This window comes from Salvelinus alpinus, chromosome 10 (genome assembly GCF_045679555.1).
Source record: "Salvelinus alpinus chromosome 10, SLU_Salpinus.1, whole genome shotgun sequence".
NCBI classification, from domain to species: domain Eukaryota; kingdom Metazoa; phylum Chordata; class Actinopteri; order Salmoniformes; family Salmonidae; genus Salvelinus; species Salvelinus alpinus.
The window spans coordinates 11,872,635-11,884,781 of record NC_092095.1 but is presented as its reverse complement, the minus strand read 5'-3'; the positions used below and the strand labels follow the sequence as shown (position 1 = coordinate 11,884,781).

Here is a 12,147-nt window from a genome sequence, read left to right as displayed (position 1 = left end):
ACAAAAATTATGTTTTGTCATACCCGTGGTATACAACGGCTGTCAGCCAATCAGCTTTCAGGGCTCGAACCACCCAGTTTATAATAAAAGTTAGCTAGCAGAAAAACAGTGTGCATAAGGTAAGTACCAAAGCACATTGGCATGGGAGGCAAATGCAAAACCTGCAGAAGAGTGAATGTTAACCAGGGAAAAACTACCATCCCCTGTGCCCAATAAAAACACACAACTCTCCCAAAAGCATAAAAAAATTAAAGTTTGCCAACCATCCCTATTATAGACCTCCCCTTCCCAGTAAATGTCGAACTGTCCCTTATGAGGTGACAACGCAGTAGCCTGTAGTAGCCTAACGCAGTGTACACGGAACATTCTGTATGAGTGGCAAACGGAAGAGGAGAGGCTGCGGGTGGTAGTTTAGCCCTGTGGACAGAGCGAGCGAGAGACCGAGAGAGAGCGCACGGACAGTGTTGCCGTTACTCTCAGCCGATGGAACAGTTCAGTCATCAATGGACAGAGTACACGTAACCTCCAAACAGTAGCCTAGCGTCTTCCAATTTACTTTTATTTCTGTTATGAAACGAAGAGAAGTAGAATTAAATCCTGCAACTATACCTAGTTTCGTTTTCATCGTTTATATGATAAATTGAGAACGGACACAATGTTATATTAGTGCGTTCTATTGATTACACTCCAATTGGATTCCTATTCGTCGCGTAAGATTTGTTTGATCTCAAACCTAAATGGAGTATTGGAGGCAGTGCGCATTATGGCTGATCAACTGCAAGATGCTTCCACCCGACCATCGGGTAACATGGGAGTCTGCTCAGGTATTCGACCTGGCTCAGACCCTCCGAGATGGAGTGCTCCTGTGTCAACTTCTCAACAACCTCCGACCCCAGTCCATCAACCTCAAAGAGATCAACCTCCGACCTCAGATGTCACAGGTATGATAAGAAACGTGTTTACATTCACAGTGACAAAGTAAAACGCTGCAAATACTAGGCAACTCTACTATGCCCAGATGTTCACGCATCTAATGGGGGTTAACACAATAGCAAAATGAAATACTTTGCTCTGCACAGATGTTAAGGTTGTTGTCCGTTTCAATCACTTAGTTCGCAGTGAACTTGGAAATTGTGTCATATCCTCGACAGTGTTATTTCTTGTCAACAAGGGAACTATTATTATTTTGGTCTCTCAAAGAAAAGCTGTAGTACTGTTATGTGAACCCGCAGATCCGCTCTTGCTTGCTCTCTATAGGTGATGAGAGTCTGTTCAGCTGGAGGTAGAGGAGTTACTTTGAGGCTTTACCAACACGAACTAAACAGACTGGCAGATAGACAGACCTAACACAGACAGGCAGATAGACAGCCCTAACACAGACAGGCAGATAGACAGACCTAACACAGACAAGCAGATAGACAGCCCTAACACAGACAGGCAGATAGACAGCCCTAACACAGACAGGCAGATAGACAGACCTAACACAGACAGGCAGATAGACAGACCTAACACAGACAGGCAGATAGACAGACCTAACACAGACAGGCAGATAGACAGACCTAACACAGACAGGCAGATAGACAGACCTAACACAGACCGGCAGATAGAGAGCGTCACTGTCAGGTACAGCAGCTCCCCCTGTATGCTGCATTATTAAAAACAGAGGCTCCTGCCTCCACTACATTTCCAGGCTCTCTCCTGGTTGTCAAAGACCATCTGCTCCTGTCCTATCCCACACCAAGCCTGTCCTGTCACAGCCGGGCCTGGCTCTGGGCTGGGCAGATTATAATTCGCCTTCACATCACAGCTAAATCTGTGACTTGGCTCAATGACAAACTGACTAGTTGGAAAGGTGGCATCCTACGCCGGTGCCACGTTGAAAGTCACTGAGCTCTTCAGTAAGGCCATTCTACTGCCAGTGTTTGTCTATGGAGATTGCATGGCAGTGTGCTCGATTTTATACAGCTGTCTGCAAAGGGTGTGGCTGAAATAGCCTAATCCACTCATTTGAAGGGGTATCCACATACTTTTTTATATATAGTGTAGGAACTGTATCATTGTAAAGCTGACAGAGGTCACTAATACAATAATTCTACAATCCCCATGTCAATATGAAATGCTTCAAAAATAGTTTTGTAATCAAGTTTGTTTTTACAATGTTCAATGTTCGACCAATGTCGTGAAGTCAAGTTGACCATTACCATGACAGAACCGGTGTTCCTATTGCCATTTGTATTGCTTTTAGTGCCTCAAACAAATTGATGAAGGATTGACACAACATACATTTACATTTTAGTCATTTAGCAGACGCTCTTATCCAGAGCGACTTACAGTAGAGTGCATACATTTTATTACATTTTTTTACATACTGAGACAAGCATATCCCTACCGGCCAAACCCTCCCTAACCCGGACGACGCTTTGCCAATTGTGCGTTGCCCCACGGATCTCCCGGCTGCGGCCGGCTACGACAGAGCCTGGGCGCGAACCCAGCCCAGCCTGGGCGTGAACCCAGAGACTCTGGTGGCGCAGCTAGCACTGCGATGCAGTGCCCTAGACCACTGCGCCACCCGGGAGATCATGAACATGTCAGCAATGGTGATTTGAAAGAGGAAACTCAATGGTGTCGGTAGGAAAATAAGTTGATCTTTGTCTTACGCTCAGGATTATGCAAGGCTAACGGCTGCAACCTAATGACAGGGGGCGGATCATTATTTGTCAGCATCCGCTCTAATTCATGGCATAGTGGCACACAATGTAGCAGGAACTGGGTTGTGTTCTATACTTATCTTGCGAACACTATGTTATTTTTACACGTGGCTTGTTAGATGCATTAGCCATTTTCTGATTCAATAAATGATGAGGATGATACATATGGAAATACAAAAAACAAACCACATCCTGTACATGAATTCACACACAGTAGTAGTAGTACATCACTGAAGCAAATACGGTTTATATTTACAAATCTGCTCAGCCTACTTTCTGTTAATTGTAGACCAAGAGTATATGATATTTCTGTTCCTAGGCTAGGAACATACACAACCATTCATACAACATGCTGAGTGTAAGGGGACCAATTCCCTTTAGATGTCCATTACTGCCCAACAGAAACGGATCATTTTTTGGGGTTTAAATAGTTTTAAAAAATCTGCCCGTCCCTGAAAGCTCGCGTCGTCGAGGTCACATTTACATAATGGAGTGTGGGTGGAGTCCACTGTGAATAATTCATGAGTACACAGTGGCAGCAGCTTATTTTATCATTGGTCCATTTACAACCAATGGGACACTAGGCCTCCACTCACCCAGTGGGACCCTGGGGGCCACAGAGACACCAATACAAAGGCTTTATAGGGCTCAGAGCACAAAGCACCTGTCTGTGGCATAGAGCCATATCAGAGTGCCCTCTCTGAGGACACAAGGGACTCGGGCCTTCAAAGCAGCGGGCCCTGTGGCTGAATTAGACACGTAATTAAAGCACAATGTATTAGAGCCTCTAAAGAGTTACTTGGACAGCAGTGGAATTTGTGATGGCAGAAGCAGGGCTGATAAGAGGGACGTAGTGTAGTGTGTGTGTGTGATTCTCTGATGTGAGGTATGCAGTGTGTAATGTGTAGTGTGTGTGTGTGTGTGTGTGTGTGTGTGTGTAATTCTCTGATGTGAAGTGTGTGGTGTGTGCCTTTTTTGGCTGCTCTGTTCAGTCAATACCAATATCCAATTGTTGTTGTTTGTCAGGGTAAGACAATAAAATGCTACTCTTGTAGAAAAAATACAACAAAAAACTAAACTAAAACACACTTTGTTGTGACAGGATTTTACTTCAACCTTTTAACCTGGTGTCTTTTAAGAGAGCAACAACATGAACAAGATAAATGAAATGGAAATGAGGGGTATTGGGCCTTCGTACCTTCTCCATAACACGTTCTAAGGAAAGAAGAATTAAGAATCTGACATCCCCGGAATATCTCAGCTTTGGATGTAGGTGTTATTTTGTCATGGAAACTGTGTCTGCTTGGGAAAAGGGAAGGAAACTGTGACAGGTACAACAGAAGTGAGTCTAAAGTGGGTTTTCTCAAAATGTGTGTGTGTGTGTGTGTGTGTGTGTGTGTGTGTGTGTGTGTGTGTGTGTGTGTGTGTGTGTGTGTGTGTGTGTGTGTGTGTGTGTGTGTGTGTGTGTGTGTGTGTGTGTGTGTGTGTGTGTGTGTGTGTGTGTGAATATTACAACAGGACAGTGCGCAAGTGTGTCAAATTAGAGGAAGTGTGGTTGGCTGCTGGTACTTTTAGGTTCAACCAAAGTGTTTTGGAAGCGGTGGTTTTCCCAGATAGCGATGTTATTCCGGCCCAGCTGTGGGCCACATACTTAGTGTTTTTTCTGGCCCAAAGCTGGCTGCATTAAACCAGCTAAACCAGCTATACTCCCCAAATGACATTGAACAAAAATATAAATGCAACATGTAAAATGTTGGTCCCATGTTTCATGAGCTGAAATAAGAGATCCCAGACATTTTCCATATGCACAAAAACTGTATTTCTCTCAAATGTTGCGCACAAATTTGATTACATCCCTGTTAGTGAGCATTTATCCTTTGCCAAGAAAATCTATCCACCTGACAGGTGTGGCATATCAAGAAGCTGATTAAACAGCATGATCATTACACAGGTGCACCTTGTGCTGGGGACAATAAAAGGCCAATCTAAAAGTATAGTATACAATTGTATACAATTGGCATGCCTACTGCAGTAATGCCCACCAGAGCTGTTGCCAGATAATTGAATGTTAATTTCTCTACCATAAGCCGCCTCCAACATAGTTTTAGAGAATTTGACAGTACACCCAAACCGGCCTCACAACCGCAGACCACGTGTAACCACGCCAGCCCAGGTCCTCCACATCCGGCTTCTTCACCTTCCTCTGTCCAGTGTCTGTGTTCTTTTGCCCATCTTAATCTTTTATTTTTATTGGCCAGTCAGTACTCTGCCTAGAGTGCCTGTATCTCGGAGTTGCCTCTTCACTGTTGACGTTGAGACTGGTGTTTTGCGGGTACTATTTAATGATGCTGCCAGTTGAGGACTTGTGAGGTGTCTGTTTCTCAAACTAGACACTCAAATGTACTTGTCCTCTTGCTCAGTTGTGCACCGGGGCCTCTCATTCCTCTTTCTATTCTGGTTAGAGCCAGTTTGCACTGTTCTGTGAAGGGAGTAGCCTGTAATCGAACCCACAAATGCTGATGCTCCAGAAACTCAACTAGTCTAAAGAAGGCCAGTTTTATTGCTTCTTTAATTAGCACAACAGTTTTTAGCTGTGCTAACATAATTGTAAAAGGGTTTTCTAATGATCAATTAGCCTTTTAAAAATATAAACTTGGATTAGCTAACACAACGTGCCATTGGAACACAGGAGTGATGGTCGCTGATAATGGGCCTCTTTACGCCTATGTAGATATTCCATAAAAAATCAGCTGTTTCCAGCTACAATAGTCATTTACAACATTAACAATGTCTACACTGTGTTTCTGATCAATTCATTGTTATTTTAATGGACAAAAAAAATAGTTTTTCTTTCAAAAACAAGGACATTTCCTAGTGACCCCAAACTTTTGAACGGTAGTGTATATTCAGCTACTCTACTATTACATGTTGTATTTAAACAGAACAGAAGAGCAGCTGAGGATGAAGTCAATCGAAAAATCTGGTTAATTACAAGTTGGAACATGAACAATGTTAAGTACTATAATAAGTCCCATTGACTTGAATTGGATTTGTGCCACAGCTGCTAAAATCTGAGCATTTGGAAACGTTGGTCAGGTAAACAAAGCACGGACTGCTGTTATATCTCGTCCATAGACAGCGTACATAGTAAAGACATTTTGGTAAACTGTTCCCTTCCCCTTTCGGTTTCCACTTCCCCTTCATGTTTCCTGTTTTCCCTTCCCCTTCCTGTTTCCCCTTCCTGTTTCCCCTTCCCATGGGAAGCTCACTGGTGTTGATGTGATTCATTGATTTCTGTATTTCATTTCAGATTTTTGCAACTGTTCTATTGCATAAACTATTTCTATGCCCAGTATAGGTAGGAGCAGCGAGACACCAGTTGGCTTAAAAGCCCAAAAATTGTATAACATTTGAACAGAGCACACCATCAGTTAAATGAATAACAATTCATTAATAATAACAATTCTAATAACAATTCTACCTGGTGTTGATAGGGTTTGTATATAATTCCCAAGCTGCTGGAAGGAGAGACAGGGAAGATGTCTATCCTTGGTGTCAGATAAACACTTCCTCCCCGTCTCTCCCTCCCCGTCTCTCCCTCCCCCATCTCTCCCTCCCCCACCTCTACCTCCCCAACTCTCCCTCCCCAACTCTCCCTCCCCATCTCTCCCTCCCCCATCTCTCCCTCCCCATCTCCCTCCCCGTCTCTCCCTCCCCATCTCCCCATCTCTCCCTCCCCCATCTCTCCCTCCCCATCTCTCCCTCCCCATCTCTCCCTCCCCCATCTCTCCCTCCCCCACCTCTACCTCCCCAACTCTCCCTCCCCAACTCTCCCTCCCCATCTCTCCCTCCCCCATCTCTCCCTCCCCCATCTCTCCCTCCCCCATCTCTCCCTCCCCCATCTCTCCCTCCCCCATCTCTCCCTCCCAATCTCTCCCTCCCCCATCTCTCCCTCCCCATCTCTCCCTCCCCCATCTCTCCCTCCCCCATCTCTCCCTCCCCCATCTCTCCCTCGCCCATCTTTCCCTCCCCCATCTCTCCCTCCCCATCTCTCCCTCCCCCATCTCTCCCTCCCCGTCTCTCCCTCCCCGTCTCTCCCTCCCCGTCTCTCCCTCCCCCATCTCTCCCTCCCCATCTCTCCCTCCCCCATCTCTCCCTCCCCATCTCTCCCTCCCCCACCTCTCCCTCTCCATCTCTCCCTCACCCATCTCTCCCTCCCCCATCTCTCCCTCTCCCATCTCTCCCTCCCCCATCTCTCCCTGCCCATCTCGACCTCCCAATCTCTCCCTCCCCCATCTCTCCCTCCCCCATCTCTCCCTGCCCATCTCTCCCTCCCCATCACTCCCTCCCCCATCTCTCCCTCCCCATCTCTCCCTTTCCAATCTCTCCCTCCCCAATCTCTCCCTCCCCCATACTCTATACCATCTTGCCTATGCTGTTCGGCCATCGCTCATCCATATATTTTTATGTACATATTCTTATTCATTCCTTTACACTTGTGTGTGTATAAGGCAGTTTTTGTGAAATTGTTAGATTACTTGTTAGATATTACTGCACGGTCGGAACTAGAAGCACAAGCATTTCGCTACACTCGCATTAACATCTGCTAACCATGTGTATGTGACAAATAAAATTTGATTTGATTTGATTTTGACCAGCTGGCACATACCAATCCCTCACTCCATACAATTCTCCAACCTCAAATACACCCCTCTCCCAAAGTCCGTCAAGGTCCAGGTGACGCAACGCTCGTGGCTCACCTCTTTCCCCCTCCTTCCAGACGCAACCACATCTCTCAGACGCCATTTTAGATGTTATCCGATTCTTCCGGGGGAAAAAAACAAGAACACAAATTGTTGCAATGTCATGCTAATCGCATTGCAGGAAGCTATTTGGGTCGTGATGGAACATTTTGTAATATTATGAGAAATCTTTACTAATCAAAAACTCCCTCATTTGAAAGGGTGTGTCCATCTCTCCCTCCACCAGCTGGTTCTGAAACATGCGAGGGATTTAATGGAGAAAGAGAGTGTCTGATGGATATCTATGATTTGTTGTGGTGTTGTCTGCTGGGGCCAAGATCTTAAAGGGACCAAGATCTTACATAGTCTTGAGGAATCTGGTGAACTAGAGGTGGACAAGAGAAAATAAACTGTTTGATTAAAAAGTGGGTGGACTGTAAAAAAAATTATAAAAATGAATGGGAACTAGGAAAGGAAAGAAGGAAAGGGATATAGGAAAGTAAGTTAGGAAATGATTAAAGGAAAGGATTAAAGGAAAGGAAGCTAGGGAAGGAGGAAAGAGACCTAGGAAAGTAAATAAGTAAGATTAGAAGATGTTTCTGAACATGTCTATGTTATGGATAATCATGAATTAATTGTGAACAATCAAAAGTACTGTCGCCTCATATGAAACCAGTCGTGTAAAGCATTTAGGTAAAGTTTTGGGGGGTATCTGTACTTTTAGTTATATTTTTGACTACTTTTACTTCACTACATTTAGGGGTTTAAAGCAACAACAACAAAACAATCCCATGACTGAAATTTAAGTCAATCTCAGACCGGTTGTCTGGGGCAAAGTTAACCTTCCCTTTGCTGTAAGAGACCATCATGCTTTTAGGGAAAGAGGATATTTTTGTACATGTATTAAGCTGAGAGTTTGACCAATTCCAGTCCCTCTGATTAGGGTACCGGCCCCCCCCCCCCCCGGATCATTTTTTATGTAGAACGACTGAGAAGCTCAGTTCTGGTGACTTTAAAAGGAAATTCTACTCCAAAATTAAAGAAAATAAATTGATGCTGACACCATCTAAAATGCTATTTTAACCTCCAGAAATGGGTCCAATAACATATGGGTAAACATTCTGTTAAAATTATTTTAAGATATTGGACTATGCGTATAGACTATGCATGGTCTATATTATCAGATGTCAAAATCAAATCACATTTTATTAGTCACATGAGCCGAATACAACAGGTTTCACCTTACAGTGAAATGCTTACTTACGAGTCCCTAACCAACAATGTAGTTTTAAAAAATATATAAAAAATATTTAAAAAGTTATAATAAATAAAATAAATGTACGGATAATAAATAAGAAACAAGTAATTAAAGAGCAGCGGTAAAATAACAATACGAGACTATATACAGGGGGTACCGGTACAGAGTCAATGTGCGGAGGCACCGGTTAGTCGAGGTAATATGTACATGTAGGTAGTTATTAAAGTGACTATGCATAGATGATAACAACAGAGAGTAGCAGCGGTGTAAAAGGGGGGTGGGGTGGGCAATGCAAATAGTCTGGGTAGCCATTTGATTAGGTGTTCAGCAGTCTTATGGCTTGGAGGTAGAAGCTGTGTAGAAGCCTCTTTGACCTAGACTTGGCGCTCCGGTACCGCTTGCCGTGCGGTAGCAGAGAACAGTCTATGACTAGGGTGACTGGAGTCTTTGACAATTTTTAGGGCCTTCCTCTGACACCGCCTGGTATAGAGGTCCTGGATGGCAGAGAGCTTGGCCACCCTCTGTAGTTCCTTGCGGTCGGAGGCCGAGCAGTTGCCATACCAGGCAGTGACGCAACCGGTCAGGATGCTCTCAATGGTGCAGCTGTAAAACCTTTTGAGGATCTGCAGCTCTAGCCTTTAGCTCAGTGTGGATGTTGCCTGTAATCCATGGCTTCTGGTTGGGGTATGTACGTACGGTAACTGTGGGGACGACGTCATTGATGCACTTATTGATGAAGCCAATGACAGATGTGGTTTACTCCTCAATGCCATCGGAGGAATCACGGAACATATTCCAGTCTGTGCTAGCAAAACAGTCCTGTAGCTTAGCATCTGCTTCATCTGACCACTTTTTTTTATTGATCTAGTCACTGGTGCTTCCTGCTTTCATTTTTGCTTGTAAGCAGGAATTAGGAGGATAGAATTATAGTCAGATTTGCCAAATGGAGGGCGAGGGAGAGCTTTGTATGCGTCTCTATGTGTGAAGTATAGGTGGTCCAGAGTTTTTTTCCCCTCTGGTTGCATATTTAACATGCCGATTAGAAATTTGGTAAAACAGATTTAAGTTTCCCTGCATTAATGTCCCCGGCCACTAGGAGCGCCTCCTCTGGGTGAGCGTTTTCTTGTTTGTTTATGGCGGTATACAGGTCATTCACTGCTGTCTTAGCGCCAGCCTCTGACTGTGGTGGTATGTAAACAGCTATGAAAAATACAGATGAAAACTCATTATTATTCACTCAAATATATTTGTTTGTTTCTTTTACAAAGTATGACATTGCCCCCATTAAGAGCTCTGTTGCACAGTTGTGCTTGAAACTGGTTGTAAAACTGCATTCGTAAAACGATGCCACGCGCAGTTGAAGGAGTAGAGAAAATAAACGTCGTAGTAATGTATAACTGGGATCCCCTCTTGTTTTTAGTTAAACAAAGGACAAAACTGCTTTCAAAATACAGTCTGTTGCATCCTAAGATGCTGGGTTCTTTTACTGAAGACCCCAGAAGCGTACTTATAATAAACGGAACAGATTGATTTAATGTTCTCCTGGACACATTACAGTCCACTACTCTCTACAGTGTCTTCAGTCCAACAGTCCACTAATCTCTACAGTGTCTTCAGTCCAACAGTCCACTAATCTCTACAGTGTCTTCAGTCCAACAGTCCACTACTCTCTACAGTGTCTTCAGTCCAACAGTCCACTACTCTCTACAGTGTCTTCAGTCCAACAGTCCACTACTCTCTACAGTGTCTTCAGTCCAACAGTCCACTAATCTCTACAGTGTCTTCAGTCCAACAGTCCACTACTCTCTACAGTGTCTTCAGTCCAACAGTCCACTACTCTCTACAGTGTCTTCAGTCCAACAGTCCACTAATCTCTACAGTGTCTTCAGTCCAACAGTCTACTACTCTCTACAGTGTCTTCAGTCCAACAGTCCACTACTCTCTACAGTGTCTTCAGTCCAACAGTCCACTACTCTCTACAGTGTCTTCAGTCCAACAGTCCACTACTCTCTACAGTGTCTTCAGTCCAACAGTCCACTAATCTCTACAGTGTCTTCAGTCCAACAGTCTACTACTCTCTACAGTGTCTTCAGTCCAACAGTCCACTACTCTCTACAGTGTCTTCAGTCCAACAGTTGACTAATCTCTACAGTGTTTTCAGTCCAACAGTCTACTACTCTCTACAGTGTCTTCAGTCCAACAGTCGACTACTCTCTACAGTGTCTTCAGCCCAACAGTCGACTAATCTCTACAGTGTCTTCAGCCCAACAGTCGACTAATCTCTACAGTGTCTTCAGCCCAACAGTCCACTAATCTCTACAGTGTCTTCAGCCCAACTCTCTAATACATCATTGAACTTTAACCCCCCTTGCCTCTCATATTCCAATCACTTCAATGCAAGAACGGAAACGCCATTCTCATTTGTTAATTCAAATAACTCAACCCCCTGCAAACAAATCCCATTGGCTATTTGCAACCATTTTACATCTAAACACATTAACACATAATACATGTTTCAATATATCACACAGGACATTTGCCAAAACTGCTTTCAACAGTGTTCTCCCCCTCGATTGCATTAAAAAATTGTTGTGCATTGACTGCTTGTCACAATACCTTTCCCTCCGTTGGCTCTCGCAACTTGAATGCTCCTCGAGAGGCATATTTATCTCGCGACACACAACAACAAGCCGACTAGGTAATTAGATAAACTATTCTACTATGGAGTTTTTAATAGCACTGGGAAGTTACCTCATTGAGTGAAAAAGTATATGATGTAATCATACAGGTTCTCTCTGCAGTGTCGTCATGATATGACGAGTAGTATTAATACCCGATTTCATGTCGACATTGGCACAAGTCTTGCCATGGTCATGACATTACAGAAACACACACACAGACAGACAGACAGACAGACAGACAGACAGACAGACACACAGACACACACACACAGACACCTTTAGAAGGGAAGAGTAGTCTTCAACAGACTGGATTTGGCCTCTCTTAGTGTGTGTCATAAATAGACATTGAATATAGAATATGTACCTCTGCAGAGAGTCAACTGAAATAAACGGCAATGGTACATGAGAAATTAATATAATCCAATTGTATTATTTTCCCCAAAAGAAGTGAGTCCGATTTGTCTCTAATCAATGTTTATTGCATTTTTTGAAACGTACCTAGACTGGTTCATTAATCAGAATTGTACTGAGTGCTTTGTGAGAGCTTTTCGTCAATACTGACATAGTTAGATTGAAAACAGTGGCCGTTGATGATAGCATTTGACTCTATTCTAGTCCATGTCTGATACGAATCAAATCACGTTTATATATATATATAAAGCCGTCTACTTCTCATTCTAACTTTCACCCTGACTCTTTTACTCAACAAGACGTATTTAACTCAGTTCTTCATGTCTGCCCTGTTTTAATGAGAGAGA

At 43.7% G+C, this 12,147-nt stretch overlaps 1 protein-coding gene across 1 annotated transcript in view; it reads left to right on the top strand.

Annotated features, from left to right (window-relative positions):
- Nucleotides 1-349: 349 nt before the first annotated feature.
- The window catches only part of LOC139531501 (guanine nucleotide exchange factor VAV3-like), a 202,796-nt gene continuing 190,998 nt past the window's right edge, over nucleotides 350-12,147 (top strand). Inside the window, exon 1 of the mRNA XM_071327994.1 lies at nucleotides 350-941. Coding sequence (XP_071184095.1) covers nucleotides 738-941 — 204 coding nt within the window. The 5' untranslated portion in view covers nucleotides 350-737. The remainder of the gene's footprint in view (nucleotides 942-12,147) is intronic.